Source organism: Rhinolophus hipposideros (genome assembly GCF_964194185.1).
Source record: "Rhinolophus hipposideros genome assembly, chromosome: X".
NCBI classification, from domain to species: Eukaryota; Metazoa; Chordata; class Mammalia; order Chiroptera; family Rhinolophidae; genus Rhinolophus; species Rhinolophus hipposideros.
Window position 1 is genome coordinate 99,432,193 of NC_138046.1, and position 27,140 is coordinate 99,459,332.

Here is a 27,140-nt window from a genome sequence, read left to right on the forward strand (position 1 = left end):
CTGTTTCTCTGGAAAACCCTAATACATCACCTCTCTAATGTGAAATGCCCCCAATTATAGAAAACAATAGTTATAGATAACCAATGACTACAGAATTTAAATCATGCTTTGGTTGGGAAGGGATATATAATAGACCTCTGAAGCATCAGTAATGTATTTCCTAACAAGAGTTGTAGATGCAGGAGCATTTACTTTACAATGATTTATTAAAATATGCAAGTAAGTTTAACGTCATTTTCTCTATGCTGTTTCCAGGAAAAAAAAAATTTAAAAATTCAGTAAACTGCCAATAAACCAAAATGCCCTTAATTCATATTCCTATAGAGTAGACAATCAAAACTGGCATGGGTTCCACTGAGCATAAATTTAGAAGTAATTGAAAATTTCTTTGCAAATGTGAAATTATTGCTGGGGGTTCAGAATTTGGGAATTTTAGCATAAATATATCTCTACATTTTCCTGAAACCAAGATTATAATCAAAAGCCGCAGACAACATAAAGCTACCCTCCGTAGTCAATTAAGAGAAAAACCAGTATGCCCTACCTGAACTATCTGAACAAAACCCTTTTTATTAAAATGGAGCAACAATACCAAGTAAGGTGTCTGGAGGAATTTGAAATTCAGAATGTACAAACCTAGAAGCCAGGCGAGGCTACGTGTAAAAGCAAATCTAACAGTCCAACACATTCTTAGCTTGCACTAAGAATGGAGTTTCCAAAATATGAAAAGTCCTTGAATACTGATGTTCTTAATCCTTAAGGGAGCTTTGAGTACCTCAAAGGTTACTTCTCGCTATGGAGTAGTGTTCCTTAGATGTACTTAACTCACTTCACATATTTTTACAAATATATATTTAATTCATACATCCGAGAAAGGCACTTAAGGACCAGATATTAATTAGCACATTAAAGTTATTATGCTGTTGTTAACCTGAGTGCATGTCAAGTGGCTTAACTTGGGGTTGGAGTCATTCTCTGCCAGTCTTCATTATGTGATGCAGGTTCCTACTTCTTTCAAAAACAGTAAAGTATCTAGCAGAGGCATGCTTCAAATACTTTAATAAGTACTAAAACCTGACCCAACGTACCTACATGCACCCTCCACAAATACCACAGTATGAACTGAAAGTTTGTTTTAATAGCATAATTTCCATGTGAGTGACAATGTCTTATCATTGAGACGAGTAGAGAAAGGTTTATTATATATCCAAAAGTTTTATGATTCCATAACAACATTGACAAAATGTTTCTGCCATATAAGAAAACAGTAAATGTAATTAAGAGTTTGACATCAGATTTAAGCATTTTACAATATATTTCTCATCCGCATAATATTCCATACTTTTATGATACTGTGAGCATTGCTTTAGCTCTAAAGTTAGAATAGAATGCTTAATAGTCACATTAATAAATGACGTATAAATTATAATTTGTTTAACATTTAAATTCCTCATTAACTAACATATTAAAATATATGTGTAAGGTCCCATTTATAAGTATTTTAAAGTCAGAAAAAAATAACATAACCCTAAAACCAGCAACTTTCATATCACCATGATTGTGCCCAATTAATTTTAAGAAAAGTCCAAGAATTCCACTAAAACATATCTTGTCCATGAGTAGGAAAAGCACTAACTGATAGCAGTTCAGAGTGGATAACTAAATTAGGCACAGCCAGCAGTTTGTGTGCCAAGGTATACACAAAGGAGACACTTTAGTGACAGCTTTGCTGTTAATGACACAGAAGATTCTGAACACCAGCCAATGACAATGTGCAGGACCACTGCTCCTGATGTTATTAGAGATACAATAACTATGTTTTTATGGAGACACATTCAAGTTTCATATGGACAAAAGGCGATATTCAGAATAGTTAGCTTGCGTTGCTAATGAACACTACAATGTAAAAGGGAACTATAGGCAAAGAGACCAGGCTGTGCCTGGCATTAACCTTTGATTACCAGGTTTTAAGGAGGTATAAAGTCCAGAGGGAGTGGGAAGGCAGCTCGGGCATCATGTGTGGGCGCTGCGGACGGTGGTCAGTTACCAATTAGCAAAGAAGTACGTCAAGATTTTATCCACCGGAAATATATACCAACAGTGTGCCAGTTGAAAACCAGCCCTTAGTTCAACCTTACCTACCAAACATCACCAGTACTATTCTTATTGTGCATCTCTACTTGGCCTCTCATTTAGAATATAATATGTGGATTCACATACTATTCTTATTGTGCATCTCTACTTGGCCTCTCATTTAGAATATAATATGTGGATTCACATTGATTAGAACACCAAAGTCTTACTATATAAGCAATGGATTTTCACAACTTAAAAATAATTTTATGTAAGCTTCTTAGTAAATGATCATGTAATAGCAATAAAATCCCGGTTCACAAAGTTGGCTCTCACGGTATTACAGGTTACCAACACTGAAAGTACTATATGTGTACACAAATTTAACAATTAAAGAAATAGATGGAAGATAATGGACACAGTCGTCTCACTGTTGAATTGGGAAATGACAGAAAAGCAATGAGGAGAGGTTAGAATAATCTGTGGTATTGGGTTAGAATTGGAGATATCAGAAAGAACTCATGTTTTCACTTAATGTAGATATAGATGGATACATACAGAAACATTTATAAGTATATGTATGTATAGGGGTTAGTATACACACATGTGTCTCCTTGCTGTCAGCTGAGAGGCCCTAGAAGCAGTGAAACGACACCCCAGTTGAAATGAGCACAGATGGTACCTATTCTCCAATAAATAATATCAGTCTCCAATAAAAGGAACAAGGAATCTGTGGAGAAATGGCCAATTCTAGGAGTGAGACAAGAAATATACATGACTGTGGAACATCTTGTAGTGATAGAAATTATGGAAATTCTCAAAAATAACCAGAGAGACGAGGATTTGTCAAAGGGACAAAGGAGCCAACAGGAAGACTTCCCAATAGCCAAAGCTGGAACAATTTGAGCAACAAAATGCATAAAGTAGTATAAAAGTATAATCCAATGTATAAAATAAATGTCCAAGAGTCCATCATGACATGAATAAATGATTGAATGAATAAAAATAAATAAACTGAAGAAAACAGACAAATCTCCTTTTCAGAGCAGTTCCAAATAATTTACGTGAATACTCAGGCCCTTCCAAGAGGTGGCGCATAACTACCCACTCTGTAAGTGGAGGCAGAGTATGATAACTTTATTCCAAAGAGTACATATAGAAAGTGGGGGGAAAGTATAACTTCAGTGGAGAAACCTGACAAACAGTATCTCAGGCAGGTGATCGAGGTTAACATTAACAGTGGTAAGTCCTGGTGACAGCATGTTCTGTTGATATGATGCGATGAAAATGGTATTTTACCTTAGTGGCCTTCTGCCCAAAACATATGACTCAAGTCTCATCATGAGAAATATATCAGACAAAACAAAACTGAGGAACACTCTACAAAGCGCCTGACAAATATTCCTCAAAGCTTTCAAAGTCATCAAAACCAAGGGGAGTCTGGGAAACTGTCACAACCAAGTGAGGCCTAAGGAGATGTGATAACTCAGTGCAATGTGGTATGTTAGATAGGATCCTCAGAGAGTGAAACAACATTGTGGCAAATTGAATGACATCTGAAAAAAGTATAAGCTTTCGTTAACAATGACGTATCAATATATGTTTATTAATTGTGACAAATGTGCCATACTAATGTAAGATGCTAACAGTAAGAAACTGTGTGAGAGTGATATAGAAAATCTCCATGCTATTTCCAAAATCTTTCTGGAAATCTAAAGCTGTTATAAAAATTTGTAAAGATTATTAATAGAAAAAATTTAGGAGGCAAAATATTGTACTAGATACAATAACACTTGATCTCACATCTAGCTTCTCTCTTCTAAAAGCTGGCTGAAAATGCAAAAGATAGTAGTACGTATGCAAAAGATTAGTAATGTTTCTGTTCCTCTGCTGTAATCTAGGGACTTCGTACTGTACAATGTGGAGCTATTGAAGGGATAAAGTCAAATAACACTTGCTTTTGTACTGCATTAGCTTATATACAAAGCGAAAATTATTAATAGGAGAATAATTTGCTATTCTCCTACTTGGCTAGACCAATAATTTGCTAGAGCAGCTAAAAGAAACATTTTACTTACTAGATCACCAGTTCATTATAAAAGGATATAATTCAGGAACAGTCCTATGGAAAAGATGCATAGGGCAAGAGTTGGGGAAAGGACACAGAACTTCCATGCCCTCTCCAGCATCACTACTCTCCCCAGATCTCCACGTGTTCACCAACATGGAAATTCTCTGAACTCTGTCCTTCTGGGTTTTGATAGAGGCTTCACTACATAGGCACAATTGATAAAATCATTGGCTATAGGTGATGATTCCACCTCCAGCCCCTCTCCTCTCCTAGGATGGGGGTCAGCAGGGTGGGACTAAATGTTCCAACCCTCTACTCATGATTGGTTCTACTGGCAACCAGCTGTAGTCCAATGGTTGCCTCATTAGCATAACAAGAGACAGGATGAAGACCAATAGATATATTTCTTATTATAAATCACAGTATCACAGGATCTCTGAAGAGTGTGATACAGTCCAATAAGTACATTAACCATAGATGAGGATGTACAGCAGAATTTAGATAAAAACTTGCATATTGAAGCTTATGTTAGGAGAGTATTAAGACTAGAACACAAGAAACTAGAACGAAGTAGGAAGTTACAAGAATGCACACAGACTCTACATTTCTTTCATTGTTCACTTCATGCCATAGATATTCCAACCAAGAAAAAGAAATTAAACATTTAAATAAAGAAAGTGTATATTTAAAGAATAGCTGATTCAAATAGGCTCAAGTGACAATCTGAGAATACAATGACACTTTCTCAAGAACACCATCCACACCTACGTTGAAAGGACCAGAAAACCAGTAACATATCATGAGGCAGGAAAACTAAGATTTTCATAAGCAACTGGTTGAACCTTCAGGCAGTGCAAAATCCCAGGCCAGAAAAACACAAAGATACCCATTAGTAGTAGAAGCTGGCCCGGCAGAAACTCTCAGACATAAGAGCACGCATAGCTTATAGAAGCAGATTTCCCAAAAGCTTACTGACAGAGGAAGAAATGGAAGTGTCTGTGAAGAAAAGTGACTCCATAGAACAAGATATTTCTGAATCTAAGAGGTTCAGGAAAGAGCTGCAAGCTCAGCTTGAGGATACATTTGCTGAGGCTTCCAAGGAACACAGGCCCCATGAATGCAGACAGAATTTCGCCAAACAAAAAGAAAAGGACCTTGGGTAGCTGAATGGCTCAATTGGTTAAAGGGCGAGCTCTCAACAACAAGGTTGCCGGTTCAATTCCCGCATGGGATGGTGGGTTGCACCCCCTGCAACTAAAGATTGAAAATGGCTATTGGTGACTGGACTTGGAGCTGAGCTGTGCCCTCCACAACTAGATTGAAGGACAATGACTTGACTTGGAGCTGATGGGCCCTGGAAAAACACACTATTCCCCAATTTAAAAAAAAGAAAAGGACCTTGAGGTCCCCATAATGAAGCAATAAGGTTAAGTTCCAAGTGCCACTTTAGAATATCAGCAAGAGATTAAAATCTGAACTTGACAAGAAAGTCTTGATTTATGAAGAGGAATGTGTTGGATGCAAAGCCTCCTATGTCTCAGAAGCAAAAAAAAAAATAAATAAATAAATAAATATGTGGTCAGTGAGGTGTGTGATTTAGAGAGAGATCAGCTTAACCTGCAGACAGAAATATTAAGATTAAAAGAGAAATTATAAAAGTCAAACAAGAATGTCATAATAAAATGGAGGAGGCAGAAGACATGGTAAAAGATATATATAGGTGACACTTGAGCAACACGTGTTTGAATGCACAGGGCCACTTATACATGATTTTTTTTCAATAACTATACAATCGACCCTCCATATCCCCGGATTTTAGCTTGGAACATGCAGATGCAGAGGGCCTACTGTATGCATCGTTCTACTTTATTTTATATAGATTTTGATATTTGTAGGGGTCCTAGAACCAATCCCCCCTCATAGATACTGAGGGACAACTGTAGTTAAGCTTTTAGGGAATCAAAAGTTATATGTGGATTTTCAATTTTGTGTGTGTGTGTGTGGCAGTGGTGGGGGTGGGGGCAGTGTCCCTAACCCCGGAGCTGTTCAAGGGTCAACTGTATTTGAAAAAGATATTACAATGAGGTGTGAAAGAAAACCTAGAAATTAACTGGTAAAAATGAAAGGCTGTGATCTGTTGTGGATAACCTAACAGTTCAAAATAGTCACTATGAAGATGAGCTAAGGATTTGACAGCTAAGAGCAGTTTGCCTGATGGGAAGCGTAGATTGCAGAAACCATGCATTGGATTGGCAAAGAGAAAGACGTCCAAGAGTATTTGCGAGCTCTTGTTTCTAAGATGACCAAAGAGATCGAGACTGAAAAGTTCTGGTCTGGATCAAGCATGCTAGATCCACTTTGGAAAGGTCATCAGAGTTAGAAACTGGGCATGTCTGCAGGGCTTGCAGTCTGCCTTTGAGGCAGGCAACCAGGCCAGGCAACTTGTTCAAACTTAACCGAGAAAAGTTGAAGATACAAATCTCTCTTCTGGAATAAGCTAATGGATTCCAAAGTAACAAGTAGAGCATTATTAGGAAATTTTGATAGGGAAATTTTGAAGAAAAGAACAGAAACATTTAAAATATACACAGAGCTCAAAATTTTAGATTTTCATGATTCTATTTTTAAGTGTTTCAACATGGCATCTCAGAACTAGCTCAGCTAACGGGAACACTAACTCCAGATCCAGAGGTGTCCCCATCAGTGTTCATGCCCATAAGCCTAGAACAACAAGACATGTCTTACCTGTAGCAAGGGCCAGCTACTGTGCCATTGACACTGGACAGGTCCTCTTGCTGGCTGGAGCAAAGCTCAAAGCTCAGCTCATTTTCCAGTTGTATTCATTGTAGCCACTGCACCTCATTTATGGCTGGACTAATTCAACGAGGGTATGGCTTGGGGGTGTGCTCATTCACATGCCATGTATCCTGCAAAGACAGTGCTCCCAAGATCCATTCAACCTCTAGGCCATCCCAGAGGCCTCTTGGAGTGGATGTGCAGAAAGGCACAGGAGCACCCTACAAGTTTACATCAAGGTCCAAAATATACTAGTGTGGAGCAAGGATGGCAAAGGTTTATGAATTGGTATAGAACTGCGTACTCTTTTTGTATGATTTGCCTGAAGGAAAACCCACTCAGTCTGGTGTTATTGTGAGCCAATATTGCATCTCGGAAATGAAGGTTTTTTTGATAAGCTCTGTCCATGCTCTGAGCTGAGATATTCTTTGTATATTCAGGATGACAGCTTCTCTTAGGTACAACTTGAAGACCAGTTCCCTGCTAATTCTGACAGAAACTGAGCAAGAAAGGAGAAAATTGGCTAGGATTCTAGAAAGACTCCAATAAATCCTATACAAAAACAGACTGAAAAATCAAATTGTGCATATTCCACTACAAGCCTGTGACGGTATATTGTATCTTATTAAAGCAATTCTGACACCTGTTATCAAAAATAATCTAAAGTTGCTGTTGTTTAAAAGACTGCATAAAATAGAGATTACTTGTGATGGGATCATTCAAGCTACTGTTTGTAAGAAAGTGTACCACACTGAACTTGTACCCAAAGAGGAAATTACAGCCCTTCTGTTTATTGGAATAGCTGTGTTGCTGGGACCATGCTCCCTTTTATCCACACTCTTCCTTTGAGGGAGTGGAAGGAAACTTTAATATCAAGCTCCCAGAAATAAAAGGCTGCCCACTCATCCTAACTTCAACACTTTTAATAAGTTCTTCGACCTGTCTGTAGCAGTGAAATGCCTGATCCTTTGCTGTGAAATCCATAGAACTGAACCTTCTCACAGACAGTTCAATGAATCTGTGGCTCTAGGAACTGTACCGTGTACCGCAATGCTCAAGAAAAGCTCTGCGCTGGCCAGCCTTCTGGGTTCTTTCTGGTGAGCATCCATGAGGATGGGCAATCTCTAAGCCTGGTAAATTCCAGTGGCCCCCTCACGTATGTTCCTCTTGCTGTAATGTTTTGAAGCCCTTGGTTCTGTGGAGCTCAATGAGGAGGAATAGCCACTTTGCTTCAGCCACGTGATATTGCACGAGGATTTACATTGAAGGTCATGCATGCAGGAGTTAATACAGCCTGCAACCTATGGTTACAGCTCTCCCCGTGTACTAGTATACAGTGAGTTTGGCATCAGTACACCATAATGATGATGTTAACACGATGGAATGTGTCCAGATCACTGGCCTGAGAACGATAGGACCACTAAACTCTTAATGCACCCTCAACCTCCTCAACTATGAGCTTCCATGCTTCATCTACTTGAAGAACAAGTCCTCCAGAGCAGTTCTAAGGGTGCCAGACACTTGCAAATGTGATTTGTCTTTAAGATTCCAGAGTAAGAGAGATTGCAACATTGGGGAGCAATGCTTAGAGGCCTACAATGAGCTCCCAAACTGTATCAACCCAACCAATTTTAACTATGTGACTCACACAGGCCTGGAGATTGAATGCAAGTCCTCACAGCTCTCACTCTGAATGTTTTGCTTCCCTCACTAGAGGAAAGGCTAGGGTCTGCTCCAGCCAATCTGTCTCAGTAGGCTCAGTTGAGAAAAAAAGACATATATTCCAAGACCCTCATCGGGTGGACCAGAGATGGGAGCAGCCACACTTCTGAGAAGTGTGTCTGATTCTGACCGGGAATTTGACAAAAAGCCTCATTCATATACCGCCAAATGCTGAACTCCAGGGAAGAGCTCCAAGCCCAGCAGCCCACTGAGTTCCACCTTCCCCTAGAAGAGCCTGCTCCCACTAGAAGGCCTGGAGCAGTTGTCCCGTGACACCTCAGGCTTCCTGTTCTATGGCCTCTCATGATCACCTCGTATGTCAGTGCCAAGGTTGATGCTGAACCTTGAGTGTTGTCTAAGGAAATGTAGAATCAATTTGTAAATATGAAAAGGAAGAAAATATGTATGACTGTAATGATCAGTTTTAGGTCACATGATTCCATAATGGCAGTCGAGATCCATTCTACTGCATCGCTACGAGGTAACATGTTTGCCCTTGAAAGGCCACCATGCAGTGTGTCTTCCATTCAGAACAAACTGCGATACACAGTAGGGCTTGTGCTCATCTGTACCTATAAATGATCCCATGGCAGGAAAACCCTTTATATAGAATGTGGCCTCTCTGGATAATGCACCAGACAAGGTACTTTTTCCCATTGTCTGAAACGATTTCCTAAAGCCTTAGGAAAATAATAGGAAGGTGTTTATCGTTGTCATCAACACTAGAATTTTGAAGAAAGGGTAAAATGGAAGTTAGTTTGTGGTCTTTTTATTCACTTAGCTATTGTATGGTTAGCTGCAGAAGTCCTTCTAATAATTTATTATTATTAGTCATGTGTAGAGAGGCCCACCACCAGTGAGCCCTATACTCGTCCCCACCTCCTTACCCACCATTCTGGGTCCCATCCTTCATCAAAATCAAGAAGTTCACCATTACTTGCCATTGGAAATTCTGGCTGTATTTTCTGTTTCTCGCTCACTCCCATAGCTTTCAATTTCTGTTATAAAAATACCCATTCTTAACCAGTGAGTATCCCAGGTGTCTTACAGGACTCCTGGGGATAAAAAGTGACCAGAGCCCAAGGGAGCCATGAAGCAGATCTTGAGACACTTCGTCACCCACCACACCATGTCCTGGTCCTTGGCCTTAAATGAAGACGCCATGATTAGTAATCTAGTATTGATCATGTAGAATCATCCAACACACTCCTCTGTATTTCCCCACTGCCCTCGGGCAGCAGTGATATTCTGCATAATATCATCCCTCCATGTATTGTATATTTAGTAATCAGATTTTTCACCTAATTTCATTAAAAGCTGGCAATTTCCAGTGGCCAGCAGATATAGCTTCTTACCGTTGGCCTCAGGACCTTTGAGCAACTCTGAGGACAGTGAGGTGTCACTTTGTTAAATTTCTATTTTCCTAGGATTTTCCCTGCTCTCCCACCGGTTGACATATTCTTGGCAGTACTGTGTAGGCTGTGCACGTACTTTGGGCACTAAGTGGTATGGGAACCATCAATTCTATGCCTAAGACTGTTCCACACCTGGCATGTGACTGGCCCATCTGCCTCTACTGGGCCTTCTGTGGGACTGGCATGTGTTGGAGGTTCTAGTTTTTCCTTTTTAAATGTAAGCTGTGTCTTTGTAATTATTGATCATGAGATCATTTTTAAACAAGTTACTTCTCAATAAATCACCAGACATTAGTTTAAGTTACTCTTTCTCCTACCTTCCACTCCTTTGTTTCTTCCACTTAAGCCACACAGTCATCCTTCTGACATCTGTCTTGATGGTCTTACAACACGTGTTCCCTCCCCCTGAAAGCATCTTCTGCCAGATATCTAACTCCCTCCATTTCCTTAAATCTCTGCTCTGCTCTCATCCTCTTAAGGGACTCTCTCCTTACCACTCAACATCATACTGCAAATTATCCTCATTCCCTGGCACTCCCCGTGACCTTATCCTGCTCCTTTTCTTTTCCTTTGGCCTCTATCACTTATTACATACAGTAAAAGTTATGTTTTATTATGTGTACTGTTTATTGTCTATATACCCCTGCTAGGCTCTAAGCTCAACAGTGCAGGGATCTTTCTTTTGATACCTGATGTAAACTGAGTGCTTAGAACACAGTCTGGCACAGAATAGACATTCAATAAATACTTGTTGAATGAATGAATGCTTTCAATCTTAATCCACATTGTCAGAGCACAGTGTGAAAAGAGATTTGGGTGGCCGAATTAGAAATTTGCTTTGAATGGTCACAGCTGCCCTTGACTTTGGGCTGTACTGAATTGAACATCTGGATATTCTTATTATCCAGATACAATGTAAACATTTATCACTTATCCAAAGCACCTGTCATTACAGACATAATATAATTTCCAAAACTCTATCTTCTCCCTAGTTGCTTTATATCGATGATTTCCTTTATAAGGAGGCATTGAAGGCTACCGGGCGACCTTCAATATGTTCACCAATTTTATCCACAATTATAGTAAATTATTTTCTAGGACACTTGCCACGAATTTTATCTCTCTAGATAGGAATCCCTGTTATCTTAGACAGATGGATATTTCTGAGTACGTTTCCTAATTTTTGAATATAGTATATTTGAGACATGTATTACAAGTTGGACTTGAAGTTTAGTAGGCCAATTGCATTTTTAAGTTTTTCACATTTTATTCCTAAAATTTAAAAAATTGTTTTTTATTCTATTTTTGTAAATTTTCATAATAAACTTACTTTATTTAAATGCATAATTGACAATAGATACAAAAGAAATCATACTTGAAAACATCCAAACAACAGATTTTTGAATATAAATAATTTCACCATGATTTAAAATTCAAAACTATCTTAATATACCACCAGTCTTCATTAGTATTTAGTTAAGTTTATATTTTGAATTTCGTGTCGTCTACCTACATTTACTTATATATTTTAAATTCTCATTACAATTCTTTAAAAATTGGAATTGTCCTATGTAATCAAGTGTATTAATTCTTAGTATTATTTATAAATACATTCTATATAAGCGCCTCTCAATAGCATCACCCCATTGTATTATAAGAGCTACTTATCTGTGAGTCCTCCAAAGGGAAGAATAGTGCAATTTCATCATTTTGCCCAAGGGAACTGATGTTCAGTAGTGTTGCTGAGTGAACAATAAGTGAATGGCTTGGTCTGACAATTCTCTGGGTTTAAAATACACAACTCTTCCTCCATTTACCTCAAAAGGGATTACAAAGTTATCCAAAAAAATTCACTTAAGATTTTAGCAGCACATTTAAAAGCAGAAGGTAATAAGGATCAAAGCAAAAATAAAACAAACAGACAAAAAACAACTGAAGATGAGGGATCCCAAACAGGCAGCTGGTGAGCCTAATAAAGCCCCATAGTGGTTTGGCTGGCTCAAGACTTTAATTTTTCTTTTAATTTGAGTATCCAGTCAGGGCATCTACTTTCCAATTTGCAGTTTGCCCCAGGCTACATCACCCCTACTGTTTTATACTACACAATTCAACATCTTTATCATCTACATAGCAGCTTAGCATTTTAATGTGGGATTCCATTTCTCTAGGAAGGTCAAGTGAACAGAGTACCCTGTAACTTACAATTTGTAGCCCTTACTCTTTCAGACTTAAAAATTATATTATAGGTAACATAAATCATCCTGGAATAAATAATACAAACTTAACAAAACCTAATTAAGCAAAAACATAACTTCGAATCCATGACATTGTATATGAGATAGGGTAGGGGCTGGCCCGCCAAGAAAAACCACTAAGTGCCAGCCAAAGACAAAGGACTAGTAAATTAAGATGAGACAAGAAAACCTGCCAGAACCAGCCAAGACCAAGATGGCGAGAAGATTCACCTTCAAGTAATCTCCAACCATATTATACAGTCATGCTAAATGACACACCCACCAGCACTATGAGACCTCTGGAGAGAACAATGTAAGGACAAAAAAAGGGGTGTATCCAAAATTCCTGGAAAAACCCACTCCTTCCAAGAACTAATAAGAATATTCTTCCCCCTTATTCCCACATTAAAAAGCTTGACTAATAAAAACTGTTACGGAGCGAGTCCCCAAGAAATGACCACGGAGCCGAATTGGACAAATTAACACTCTTTATTACAGATCCGAATCTGGGCTCAAGCCTCCACTGACACAGCAGTGAGCGAGAGCCCCGAGCACTGTTTCCCATCCCTATTTATTCTTTTCTGTTATTTGTCCTTTTTCTGATTTATGTGCCTTGGAGAAAAAAGGGGTGCTGGTTATTATTATTTTTTAAGGGAATGTTTTCAGGGGTAGGTTTCCTTAAGGGAATGTTCCCAGGGGTAAGTTTTTCTTAAGGGAATGTTCCCAGGGGTAAGGGGATGTTCTGCTTATCTTTGCTGCAGCAACAGGATCTGCTTATCTTTGCTGCAGCAACAGGATATCTAGTTTTTTTTTTGGGGGGTAAGCTTAACTGGGTACATGGTTTTAACAGAAGATATGTTCGGGTGGCCGAAAATTTCCCACAGCACTTTTGCTCTGACCTGCTTATCTTCCATTGTTAAGTAGATTGCCTAAACTGAATTGAGGCACGGTTTTTTTTTTCTTTTTTTTTTTTTGATCCTTGTCACATTCCCTACTGGTCTTATCCGGGAATCAAATCATTGATTCTCGATCTTCTTCTGGGAAGTTAGCGTCATCTAGGGCTAAGTTTTGATAGTGAGTACGAACCGTGAGGACCTTGACAGCTTGGACCCTAGAGTGAACTAGGTTGACTAGAGATCGAAACATGCAGGGTCCGATAGTGACGATTAAGATGAGGAGAACTAAGGGCCCAGCGGCCGCACTAAGGAGAGTAGTGAGCCATGGGGACCAGGAAAATAAATTTGCATACCAGTTTCCTTGCCTGGCTCGCTCTTCCTCTCTCTCCTTGAGTCTCCGCCTAAGCTGGCTAAGACTTTCTTTTATGACCCCAGAATGGTTAGTATAGAAACAACAGGCTTCCCCCAGGGCGAGGCATAGTCCTCCTTGTTTAAGGAAAAGGAGGTCGAGGCCTCTTCTGTTCTGGAGAACAACCTCAGCAAGGGAGCTCAGAGAGCTTTCAAGTTTTGTAACCGTTCCCTCAAGCGTACTGAGGTCTAAATCCACTTGTCTAGTTAACTCTCGGTAATCTTGATCTTGTTTAATGAGGGAGGCAGTACCAACCGCAGTGGAACCGGCGACGCCCAATCCGATCAAGAGTGGGATTAGGACTGGGGCCCTCTTGGCCCTATGGGGCTCTAACCCTAGATGTTCTCTACCCCCTTCACCAGAATAATAATAGACCTGAGGAAGAATACGAGTAAGGATACAGAGCCCTGGAGAGTTGTAGTTCATGATAGCAGGGGGGTAAGCGCAAGGGGTGATACCCTCTGTGCAGGCCCACCAAGTCCCTTCGGGGGCGACGAGAAGGACGTTTTCCCCGTCGGTCTCTATCTCTGGAAGGATGATGGTCTGAACACAGGAGGATGAATAAGGAGAATCCTCTATGCGAAAGTTGGCTGGGAAAAGGCATGTGCCTTCTCCTTGCAGATCGTCAAGAGTTAGTTTTGGGTAGGCTCCCCATGGGCAGAAGTGTTCTAGGAGGGTCCCTGGAGAGGGGGTCTGGCTTAGGGAGAGATTTCTGATGTTAGTGGAACCCGTTCCTACAGTGCGGTTGACGGCAATTCCTATATAGTAAGGTGGTTCAGGGTTTAAGCAAAGCCAGCAGTCCTGGGTTAAACTGGGGGAAGTGTGGTTGAGAAACTGGAACATGGCATCCAGGGTGCCCAGGAGAGTTGGGTGGGCAGTGGTTGGTTTGACAGGTGGGGCCGCCTCCACCGGGGTCTCCTGGGAGATGTTTGGATCAGGGATGCTTGTCCGCGGCGTGTGGGGAGGAGGAGAAGGCCTGGCGGGCTCAGGGTAGAGGACGGGTCGGAGTGGACCTATGGGGTTGACCATGTGGGGGATGGATCTCTTTTGGATGGTGAAAAGGATCCCGGGGTCTGGGCCGGTGACATAGAGTCGGAGACCCCAGGTCTTTCCTCCCTGCCAATAGTGTGACCCCCAGGTCAGAATGTCAACTTCCACAGGGTTACAGTTCCCGACCTGACAGGTCCCCGGTGCGTCTGGAGCCCCCGAGCGAGCGACCCTCCGGAACCTTAGGTGCTGGTCGGTCGTGGTCCAGGGGGCTAGGGTGACACAGCCCCAGGCAGCGCAGTAGAAGTCGTTTTCTCCCCCACATTCGCTAGGCCCTTCGCGGGGACAAAGGTAAAGCTGAGAGTGCCATATTCCACGTTCCAGATCAGGATTACCGCATCCCTGTGACCTTACGCCTGCCCGCCCCCCCCTGCTAGTGGAGGGGTGAGGCTTGTTCCATTCCCGTCCGAAGAGATCGCATAGATCAAATCTAAGAGTGGGCTGGCCTAGGGTGGTGAGGTTACTAACTAGCGTGCCATCTAAGGTCCGGGTAACCTCCCACCTATAGGCGGCTGGTCGATGTTGTGAGCCGGCTGTCGGGACCGTCCCTGCTAGGAGGGCGAAAAAGAGGGGGAGGAGGAGCGCCGGGTCAGCTTGACCTTGAGGGGGTCGGTAGTTGGTTGGGCCCGCCATTCCCCTTCTCGATCTGTCGCCCTTTTTAGTCTAGTGTGATGAATCCAGTACTGTTTTCCGGCTACCTTAACCGCAGTCGGGGTGCTCAGGATCACCGTGAATGGGCCAGTCCATCTGGGTTCAAGCTGGCCTGGGTTGAGCTTCTTGATCCAGACTAATTCACCAGGTTCAATAACAGGAGTCCTCGCTGAGCGGGAAGTCTCCGGGTCTCTCTCTTCACGCACTGCACTCTGAGCTGCGTTCCGTGCCACCTGGAGAGCCTGTAAAGACTTAAGAAGATTATGGTTCCTGATGGCCCCCAGCTGCTCTTCCCCCAACCGGGGTAGGAGTGGAGGAGGATGCCCAAACATTATTTCATAAGGAGTAAAACCCTGGGTATACGGGGTACACCGGGCCCTCAGGAGGGCGAAAGGGAGAAGACTTACCCAATCACCGCCAGTTTCCAGCTTTAATTTTGTTAGGGTTTCCTTAAGAGTCCGATTCATCCTTTCTACCTGGCCAGAACTCTGTGGTCTGTATATGCAGTGGAGTTTCCACTTAATTTTTAAGGTGGAAGCCAATAACTGGGTGACCTGGGCGGTGAACGCCGGGCCATTGTCAGATCCCAAGTATAGCGGTAGGCCAAACCGAGGGAGAATTTCAGAGATCAATTGTTTAACTACTACCTGGGCTGTCTCTTGTCTGGTTGCATAAGCCTCTGGCCATCCTGAGAAAGTATCTACCATGACGAGGAGGTACTTGTACCCTCCTTTGGCTGGTGGCAACTCAGTGAAGTCTAACTCCCAATGTTCACCTGGGGCCCCTCCCCTAAACCGGAGCCCAGGTTTCTTGATGGGAGTAGGGTTGGGGTTCACTTGAGCACAAGTCTGACATCTCCTTGCGATGTCCTGGGTCATCTTATAGAGTCCCTTTATGAAAAAATTTTTTTTCAAGAGTTCTGCGAGCTTGGTACCACCTAGATGCATACTTTTGTGGATCTGTTCGACGATTTGTCTGCCCAAGCTTTGAGGAAGTAAGGTCCTTTTATCTGGGAGCTGGATCCATCCTTTTTCTGTTTCGGTTCCTCCCAGTTTATATCCTAATTCCCTTTCTTCTGGTGTGTAATACGGGCCCGGAGGGAGGGTGACCTCATGGAGGCTCAGGACTTGTAGGGGCCCTACTGGTCTTTTGGCGACGTCTCGGGCTGTCCGGTCGGCAAACCTGTTTCCCCGCGACACTATTGATTCGTCCTTTTGGTGCCCCCGGCAATGGATGACTGCTACTGCAGTAGGACCCCAGATGGAGGCCAGTAGGGTCAGAATTTCCTGGGAGTTTTTAATGTCCTTTCCTCCTGCCGTAAGGAGGCCTCTCTCTTGGTAAAGGGCCCCATGGACATGGACAGTGGCGAAGGCATATCTACTGTCCGTGTAGACATTTATCCGCTTCCCCTTCCCCCACCGTAACGCCTGAGTGAGGGCGATTAGCTCGGCCTTCTGGGCAGATGCCCCGGGTCCTAGCGCCTGCGCCCAGACTACAGAGGTAAGAGTCACTACTGCTGCTCCTGCATAGCGGGTGCCTCCTTCTACGAAGCTGCTCCCATCTGTGAAGAGGGTTTCGTCCGCATCAGAGAGGGGAGTATCAGTAAGGTCCGCCCTTAAGGAGGTCAATGATGTGAGTATCTCTGTGCAATTATGGGACGGGAGCCCATCTCCCGACTCAGGCAAGAGGGTAGCTGGGTTGAGAGCTGTGGTTTGGTGAAAACTGATTCGCGGTGGGTCTAACAGGAGGACCTGGTATTGGGTCACTCTGGCATTTGATAGCCACCTCTCTGGTGGAGACCGCAGTAAGCCCTCAATACCATGAGGGGCAGTGACCTGGAGATTCTGCCCGAACGTCAGCTTCGAGGCTTCTTTTACCAAGACGGCAGTGGCAGCGATTGCCCGGAGGCACCCAGGCCAGCCGGCAGCCACGGGATCCAGTCGCTTAGATAAGTAAGCCACGGGGCGTTTCCAGGGCCCCAAGGTCTGGGTCAAAACTCCTTTTGCGATCCCCTTAGACTCGGCCACAAATAGTTGGAAGGGCTTCTCCAGGTCAGGGAGAGCTAGGGCGGGGGCACTTACCAAAGCTGTCTTGAGTGCGGTGAAGGCTTTTTCTTCGTTTTCTGTCCACTTGAGTTCTGTCTCTTTTCCCCCGGTTGCCGAGTACAGAGGCTTGGCGATCTCAGCAAACCCGAGGATCCAGAGTCTGCAATAGCCCACAGCCCCAAGGAACTCCCGTACTTGCCTTTTAGTCCGTGGCGTGGGGATTTGGAGAATCGCCTGGATCCGGCTCTGGGATAAAGTGCGCTTCCCCTCTTGGATAAGATAGCCCAGATAGGTGACCTTTGTTCTGCAAAGCTGGGCTTTTTTGGCAGAGACACGATACCCCAACGAACCCAGGGTTTGGAGAAGGTCCCGGGAGGCTTCTTCGCACTCCTCCTGGGTTCTGGTAGCGAGGAGGAGGTCGTCCACATATTGGAGCAAGGTGGTCTCTGGGTGTTGAGCTCGGAAATCTCTCAAGTCTTGACTTAGGGCTTCATCAAAGAGGGTCGGGGAGTTTTTGAACCCCTGGGGGAGTCGAGTCCAAGTTAACTGTCCCGACTCCCCTTTCTCCGGGTCTACCCATTCAAAGGCAAATATATGCTGGCTCTGGGGTGCCAAGGGCAGACAGAAAAAAGCATCTTTTAGATCCAGGACGGTGTAAAACCGATGGTCAGGTTTTAACAGACTAAGGAGGGTGTAGGGGTTAGGGACCGTAGGGTGGATGGTCTCTACCCGCTTGTTGACCTCTCTTAGGTCCTGGACTGGCCTAAAGTCTTCGGTCCCTGGTTTCTGAACAGGCAAAAGTGGGGTATTCCAGGAAGATTGGCAAGGGACCAGGATGCCTGCCTCTCGAAGTCTCTTGATGTGTTTGGCTATGCCAACTTTGGCCTTATGGCTCATCGGGTACTGCCGGACTCGGACAGGGGTGGCTGAACTTGTGAGTTGGACAATAATGGGTGGTTGGTGTTTGGCCAACCCTGGGGGATTTCTCTCAGCCCAAACGCCCGGAATTTCGGTCTGCCATTTCGCCAGGAGGGCTGTTTCTGTTTCAGGGATCCGTTCTTCCAGGAGCCTATATTCCTCTTCCACAGGGAAGGTGACAGTCAATATTTTTCCCTCCCCTGTCATTACCCGAGGCTCATTATCAGCAAATGAAATGGTGGCTCTAAGTTTTTGGAGAAGGTCCCTCCCGAGTAAGGGCTCAGGGCACTCGGGGATAATTAAAAAGGAGTGGGTAACAGTCTTCTCCCCGAGGTTGGAGACTCGGGCTCGGGACCACGGATATGATTTGGATTTCCCAGTGGCCCCTCGGATGAGCACCCTTCCTTTCGAGAGGGATCCTTCGGGTTTTAGTAAAACTGAGTGGGTTGCCCCCGTATCCACCAGAAAGTCAATGGGTTTTCCCCCCACATTCAGCGTTACCCTGGGCTCCTGGGGGGTAGGGGAGCCCTGACCTTCCTAGTCTGTTTCCTCTACCAGGATTGGGGCGGCTCTGTTTCTCCCATTCTGGGGTCTCTCAGGGCACTCTCTCTTCCAATGGCCGATCTTTTTGCAGTATGCACACTGGTTCTTCCCCAGTTGTTTCCGCTCCTTCCTTTGTTCCTGGCCAGGTGTCTTGTCTCTCCCTCGTCCCTTTCCTCTATCTTCCTGTATTGCAAGTAGGACTTTAGCCATTTTTTGGTTTAAGACCTGAGTTGGGTCTTCTCTATTTTCAAAAACTTTCTGGGCCACGGCCAGCAACTCAGACAGAGACTTCCCTTCGAAGCCTTCTAACTTTTGTAGTTTGCGTCTAATATCTGGGGCTGACTGGGCTACAAACTGGACTGCAAGGGCCGCCCGATTGCCCGGGGCGTCAGGGTCGATAGGCGTGTAAGTCCGGTAAGCTTCACATAGCCTCTCGAGGTACGCCGACGGGCTTTCAGTCGGCCCCTGCCTTACCTCGGTCACCTTAGATAGATTGGTAGGTTTCCGAGCCGCAGCTCGGATTCCCCTCAAAAGAACCTGGCGGTAATGGCTTAAGGCCTCCCTTCCAACTAGTGAATTATAGTTCCAGTCAGGACGGGAGTTGGGAAAGACAGTCTCTATATGATCAGGGTGAGTGGAAGGTTCCCCGTGGGCATCAAGAACTTGCTTTCTCCCTTCGGTCTTAATTCTTTCCCTTTCCTCTGTGGTGAACAGAGTGCTCAGCAGCTGCTGGCAATCATCCCACGTGGGCTGATGGGTGTAAAATACCGATTCAAGGAGAGTAATAAGACCCTGGGGGTTCTGGGAAAAAGGAGGATTCTGATTTTTCCAATTGTATAAGTCAGAAGTGGTGAAAGGAACATAAGTCCGTAGCGGGACCCCTCCCGGGCCAGTTTCTCCCACCTCCCGGAGGGGTAAAATAGGGACTGTCTGAGCCTCTCTAAAAAATGTCCCCGAACGGGTGTGTGAGGGACTAAAAGGATTACGTGGGCTCAGAGGCCTCCCTTCCCCAGTTGAAGAATCAGGTGAACTCGATTCCCCAGCCGGGTGAGTCAAAATCTGGTTCCTTTGACCTGCGCGCTGGGATTCCCACTCCCCACTGAGGTCAGCCAGAGATGGGTAAAGCGGGTCGGGAGGAACCCGGGCGGATCCCGCCCGTCCCCGTTCTCTCACAGCTCCCTGGACAGGCGCTGCCGCCCCCGGAGGGGCATATGGGGGTGGCCGCCGGTGGGGGACAGGATCTTCCTCTGGGGCTGAGAGAACTGGCGGGGCAGAAAGAGGCTGTTTAGTTTTGGGTTTCTCTGTCCGGCCTGGGGTTTTAGCTAACAGAATTGATCGTTTTTGTTTCTTTCCCGATTTCTGGGGAGGGCAATCACAGGCCTTCAGGTAACCTGGATTGTCAGTTACAATATCAATCCAGATATCAATGTAGGGAATTTGTTCGGGGTGGCCGGTCTTCCCATAAGTGATTCGCCGAATTTCGTAACAGAAATCTAGATCGAAGGTCCCCGTAGAAGGCCACCCGACCCCAAAAGTGGGCCACTCTAGTTCACAGAATTTCCGGAGAGAGAAGGCGTCCACGGGCACCCCGTAGCCGTCTGCCCTCCTCCTGAAATCCTGAAAGTTCTTAATAACACAGTCGAGGGGACTCAATCCCCCGGCTTGCGAATTTCCCTGACCCATGTTCGCTTGCGCGCCAAGACGATAGACACTCAGACAACACAGAACACCAAAACAGACCCAGAATCCTATAAACAAAACTGTCCACAAACACGAGAATTGACAGAATTGAGATCGGAGACTGGGGCGGCTGGAGCCCCAATCTGCCGAAACCAGGACCTCGACGGTCGTCACCGTCTCGGTCATGGACTGGAAGTTCCGCGGCGTCCCGCCTTCCAAACGTCCACCACTCAGGGTACGTACCAAACCAGAAATAAACAAAACCGGAATAACAGAGGCCTGACTTACCGGCGCCGCTAGTTGGTCCGGACAGAGGGAGTCTCCGCTGGTCGTTGATTCAGGAATTTAGGAGGTTACAGGGGAGCCTCTGGGCCTCCTCCAACCTTGAGGAGGGGGCTCCAGGGCGTCCCGGTGGCGATCTCACTGGGGCCTCCAAATGTTACGGAGCGAGTCCCCAAGAAATGACCACGGAGCCGAATTGGACAAATTAACACTCTTTATTACAGATCCGAATCTGGGCTCAAGCCTCCACTGACACAGCAGTGAGCGAGAGCCCCGAGCACTGTTTCCCATCCCTATTTATTCTTTTCTGTTATTTGTCCTTTTTCTGATTTATGTGCCTTGGAGAAAAAAGGGGTGCTGGTTATTATTATTTTTTAAGGGAATGTTTTCAGGGGTAGGTTTCCTTAAGGGAATGTTCCCAGGGGTAAGTTTTTCTTAAGGGAATGTTCCCAGGGGTAAGGGGATGTTCTGCTTATCTTTGCTGCAGCAACAGGATCTGCTTATCTTTGCTGCAGCAACAGGATATCTAGTTTTTTTTTGGGGGGTAAGCTTAACTGGGTACATGGTTTTAACAGAAGATATGTTCGGGTGGCCGAAAATTTCCCACAGCACTTTTGCTCTGACCTGCTTATCTTCCATTGTTAAGTAGATTGCCTAAACTGAATTGAGGCACGGTTTTTTTTTTCTTTTTTTTTTTTTGATCCTTGTCACAAAAACCACAGCTGTAAGCAGGGTCAGGGCTGTCTCTTGCCTAAGGGCAGTCTCTACTCTGAATTGTGGAGTGGACTACCTCACAGTAAATTACGTTCACTCTTTTGTCTGGCTCATGCTTGAATTCTTTCCTGTGCAAAGCCAAGAACCCTCTTTCCTGCAAACAGATATACTGTACATTCTAGGAATAGCCCTAGAGAAGAAATTACATTCCTATTATTAGGCAGCAGTTTGGAAGAAAAATTAAGGGAAAAAAAGGTAATTTTTGAACAGTTAAAAATATTTAGCTACATTGTTTACATTTTATCACTTGTATTTAATAAGTTTATCAACATTAATATTAAATCTGGCTTATTCCTTCTTGATCACAACAAACAGAATAAAGGGGTACCAGGAGACCATAAGTTAGTATTCAAGAAATACAGCCTGTAGTCCAGATCGAAGATAACACTTGTTCTCCTCTGATACGATTTTGCCATCAACATCCCTCCTATCCATTAGAGCCAGCCAAAGCCTCAACTCCAGCACAACTTCTGCAACTAAGTTCACTGTTAAAGGAAGAGATTTACCTTTCTCAAAGTGCACTTATTATGTTTATCAGGTAAGTACTCTTTAACAAACATAGGTCTGCAAATTTCAGTACCAGTATTTAGCGCCTAAATTCAGTACAAAAGGTAGATTACTGTGATGTAGCAGGTTGCTTACTTATAATGCAAAATATCATTCAATAATTGGTATTTATGTAGCTGAACCACTCCAGTTATATTATGAATACTTTGATAGTAAAGATAATCTCTTCTTTTTTAGTACATTGCAGTACTTGGGACAGTGCTAAATATTGCAGTACACATGTTACTGATAAACTGTCTTATTTGAAAGTTACCTCCTTCAGATTGAGTCAATGTACCTTGAATTTCCGGAATCTGAGAGATGTCGATTTTCTTGGGGATAGCGAAATATCCTAGGAGGCTCAGTTATATCATGTATAAAATCAACTTAGGTTTCTTCAGCTTTGAGGTATTTAACAGCATAAAATACTGCAAAAAAGTAAAAAGTAAAATCAGAATTCAATTATCTTAACTTTTACTTCTAAAACACGAAAGAGAGCGTTGTGTATTTAAACATCATAATTGGGGAAAAGATACACCAAGAGATTGAATTTGTTTATATCTTTAGCCAAAGTTTTATTTAATTAGTGAAAGATAGAACTAACACATTTCACAGAACTAATGGACTCATCCTTTATGAGAGATTCTTAATGTACCCTGCTGTAATGTGTTCAGCACTGAGGAATTCATTGCCTTGGGAGGAAACCGTTCTACTGATGAACAGTACTGAGAAAGTGCTTTCTTTCTTGAATTGAAACTTGTGTTCCTTAACATTTATCCAGCAGATATAGTCTTTTTCTTTCTTTCTTTTTTTTTTTTAAGGAGGGTACAGCTCACAGTGGCCCATTCTGGGATCGAACTGGCAACCTTGGTGTTATCAGCACCATGCTCTAAGTAACTGAGCTAACGGGCCACCCCCAGATATATTTTTATTAGCAGTATAGAGGGAGTCCCCCTCTTTTACTTTGTCACTAATGACAAATTAGTGAATATAGAAAAACAACCAGTCCCCACCCCTCCATAGCTGTCCAAAAATCCTTATCTAGTTTAGACCTTTTTACTTTCTTCAACCATTACTCATATAATGCATCTGTGCACATGCTTCTCTAGATCTATTCCAGTTCAAAACAGTTCTATCTAAAATGGGACACTGCAGACAAATCCAGCCCTAAAAGTGTGAATCAAGCAGGTTAAATGTGCCCTTTTTTTCGGTTCAGGCATATGCTCAATTCAATTAAATAACTGAGCACATATCATGCACAAAACATTGAGAGACAAACAAAAACTACATAAGAAAAGTTCTTCAAGATTTCTAGTAATTCACAATCTGATGGGCAGTACAAGTAAATTAAAAGTAAATCACTATAAAACATAATTTTATAAATGCAATAAGTGTAGTAATCAACACAATGAGTATACTGGGTTCCAGGGAAAGAGCCAAAGGGAGAGGGAAAAAAATTCGCATTAAGTACATTCATCATAAAAAGTTGGTCTTTCTACAAAATTGACTTCTTTCAACCATTTTTCATTTCAATAAAATCTCTTGACTAGAGATAAGAAAGAAGAAGATGAATTTAAAAGGAGAGAGAGAGCTCGCCCTAAGATAGGCTTAAAGTTTTAAATGGCCATTCATTTAATATATTTTTTGGTAACAGTGTACCGAAAGTTGACCATAAACCTTCCCAAATTCACTGTTCTGTAGTAGAAGCAGGCTGTTTGATATGAGCTGAAGAGAGTCATCAGCTTCTCAGAAGCACAATATAGATGGATCAACCAAAAAGCATCAGAACCTCAGGCCTTGATGTTTTGGTGCCAAAATAAACGTAAAAATTCAGGACATCCTTAAAAAGCCATCATTAATTGTTTGGAAGCTTTTTCTCCTGTATTGATTCTAGCATTTTCACAAATATAAAAGAAATTATCCTTACAATACCAAGGATTTTGTAATATATATAAATTAAGGTTAACATTAAGAAACAGGATGAAAAAATTTACTATTTATTCCTTTACTGAACAAAGATTTAATGACGGCCATTTGCACAGCACACATTTTCTAGGCACTGGTGATATGACAATTTACTAAACAAGTATCTTCTTACAAAATCCCTTGTTGGAGATAGACATGAGTAAACACACAAATATATTACTTTCAGGCAGTAAATGCTATCTGTCACGCAGGTTTTTTACCTCACTAAATAATACAGGTCCCGCTCCCCGCACAAGAACGCAGGACATGGTGAGGCCAAACAGGAACACCCACGGAGCCATAGATAGGGGAGTCATACCACTATATTCTCGCTGGTGGCTGGGTTGGAGAGACAAAAGCAAACATCTGCCAGTACCCCAACAAGGGGTCTTCCTGCACCCCAGTCCTGCTGGGGGCTAGGCGATACACACACAGGAAGTAGTATCTACACGATCTGCTATCCGCTGGCTGCTTCTCTGCCAACCAACCAATCAACCAACACAGCCACAGCACTTATATCAGTGGCTAACTGGCTAACTGTTTACAGCTGACGGCCAACTAGTCACAGCTGATGGCCATCTGCTACCCGAGCCAGCACCTTTCCACGTGAGGCCGAGAGCCTAGAAACCGCTCTCTGGGACTCTGTCCCTACAGCAGAACAATTTGTTTCCAATGTATTATTTAGTGAGGTAAAAAACCAAAACAAACAACCAAAAGAAGTCTGAGCTGTCTTCCTGGGAAAAAGAAAGGCTTCAGGGCTAACCCAAAATTTTTCTGTGAAAAATATTGGTACTAATTAAGTAGTGACACCTGTGCACAAGGTTTTCAAGAGAGTCATTTCAGTGCATCATCTGTGCTCCATTCCCACCAGGACCTTGGGCAGCCTCAGAAGGGCAATGACCACTGTGACACGACTGCTGTCCACAGGGCCTGTCATCAACCTTTGTTCACACTTCCTATCCAACATCTGTTGCTGTGCTGCAAAAGCCAAAGCCTCTCCTTGGCATCATTAGTCAGTGGTAATTTGAATTCCACATCCAGTACTTAAAGGAGCTCGCATTCCAAATGTAGAACCAGGTGTTCCCGATTAAACATTAGGGGAAGCAAAAACATCGGTGACTGCAGTGACCATTTATGTCCTTGTCATTGTTATTCAGGATGGACTTGGGAGCCATGAAACATATAACTGCAGTTATGGACTTCATTAAACACAGTAAAAAACAGACAGCTCATTTCTAGTAGTTCTAATTCAGCGACTCAAGAAGAATTAGAAAAGAGGCATTTTACTGATAATATCAAACATGTGCTCTAGTCAAATGGTTCCCTCAAAGAAACATCATCAACATGCTCAAAAAATTTAGTGCGCATTATGTTTCTAGTATGCACTCGAAGGCAAGGGGAGTAAAAATAAATGTAAGGAAACATATCAAGTCAGAGATGCTAACAATTGTCAAAAAAAAATCTGGACTTAGAGAAGGAGAGACTTTATTCAAAACAGTACTGAAATAGGGAGAATGCACTGACCTTAGGCTCTGAAGATGACTCACAAACTTATAATGTTTTTCTTTCATAGGGAGGGATAAGCAGGGCTAGCAGGAACTGTTGAAAAGACATTGGGCCAATGAGTGGGAGTGAGGAGACAGCATGCTCCGGGCTGTCTGTTTCTCACTGTGCTCAGCTAATTCTCAGGATGAAATGTTAAGGGGGCATGTTCTGCATTTTAATGTTTAATCAAACTTGAGGGCAAGCCAAAATTCAGGGGCCTGTTGGGCAGAGAAAATCCTGTCTAAAGATTAGTTAAGCAAAGGCAGGGGATAGGTAATGGGCAATAGTGAACACTTGGTGACAACTTTACCGTTTAATATTTAATTGTTTGTGGTTAATGATCAAAAACATAGAACACAGGATAGAATTCCAAGTTATATTGTAATATACAGATTTTGAGCATATAGTGGTTTCCAAATCATCTGCGAAATGGAAAGTTCTGCTGAGTAAATAGTTTGCATGCCAAAGTTTGATATTAATCTCAAGATTGAAAATTAAAGTTTTAAAAACACCATAATCTATACTTTTTAATTGGTAAAATGTTGCTGTATTACATGCATGATAGTATAATAAAGTTAAAAGGATGCCTTCTAAAATTCAATTTCATACTGGAAAAGTCTGCTATGAGGATGGTTAGGTGACTATATAGAGAATTGTCCCATCCCTCAGCATTATAAATGAAGCGTAATATTTATAAACTCTGATTTATTCTTGAATACTGATATAGTTAAGTGGACTGAAAGAATTTATTGGAAGGAAGGTAGACGGCAAGAGAATCATACTTGTTCCTTGGAAAATGTATATTAATTCATAACTAGACAATTTTTTAAAGCTCAGGGAGATTGTGATAAATCATAAAACAAAAGTACGTTTCCTGTTAAAGGCAGAACTAAATGGGTGCCAAAGATAACTCAGCATACTACAATAACATCCATTAATTGTGGAAAATAGGTCCTATATCAGTGGAGAAAGGTAGCCCTACCATGGTATGGAGGAAAATTTGCATACAACCAGCATGATCGAGGGGATGCATTCAGCAGGTCCCCAAATGGCACCAACAGCAACTGATCTTTATAGCTACACATAATCTTTGAAAGAACGCAAGATTAAAATTAATGAACAATCAAAAAAGCAAACTAAAAAATTGTCTTTCCTCATTCTGTAACTTATTGTTGAAAGGTAGTGACATCATTTGGGGATGTGTCTGACTTCCCAAACATCTACTTTAAATTGTGGACTTTCCAAATGAACATGGGCAGATATGAAAAATCTTTTATTGTTATTTATTTATTTTTAGATTTTATTGGGGAAGGGGAACAGGACTTTATTGGGGAACAGTGTATACTTCCAGGACTGTTTTTTTTTTTTTTTTTAATTGGGGAACAGTGGTGTGTTTTTTCCCAGGACTCTCATCAGCTCCATCCAAGTCAAGTTGTTGTCTTTTTAATCTTAGTTGTGGAGGGTACAGCTCAGCTCCAGGTCCAGTTGCCCTTGTTAGTTGCAGGGGGCGCAGCCCACCATCCCTTGT

At 42.8% G+C, this 27,140-nt stretch overlaps 1 protein-coding gene across 3 annotated transcripts in view; it reads right to left on the reverse strand.

Annotated features, from left to right (window-relative positions):
* Positions 1–25,743, reverse strand: part of MAGEB16 (MAGE family member B16) — a 48,593-nt gene extending 22,850 nt beyond the window's left edge. Inside the window, exons 1-3 of one of the 3 annotated variants that reach the window (XM_081042495.1) lie at positions 25,592–25,743; positions 22,401–22,530; positions 12,784–15,556 (exon numbers count right to left, since the gene is read on the reverse strand). In XM_081042495.1, the coding sequence (XP_080898621.1) occupies positions 13,323–15,296 (1,974 nt within the window). In that variant the 5' untranslated portion in view covers positions 15,297–15,556; positions 22,401–22,530; positions 25,592–25,743 and the 3' untranslated portion in view covers positions 12,784–13,322. Of the gene's footprint in view, positions 1–12,783; positions 15,566–22,400; positions 22,531–25,591 lie in introns of those variants that run through there. The other 2 variants (XM_081042494.1, XM_081042497.1) reach the window with 2 other exon arrangements.
* Between the last annotated feature and the right edge of the window lie 1,397 nt (positions 25,744–27,140).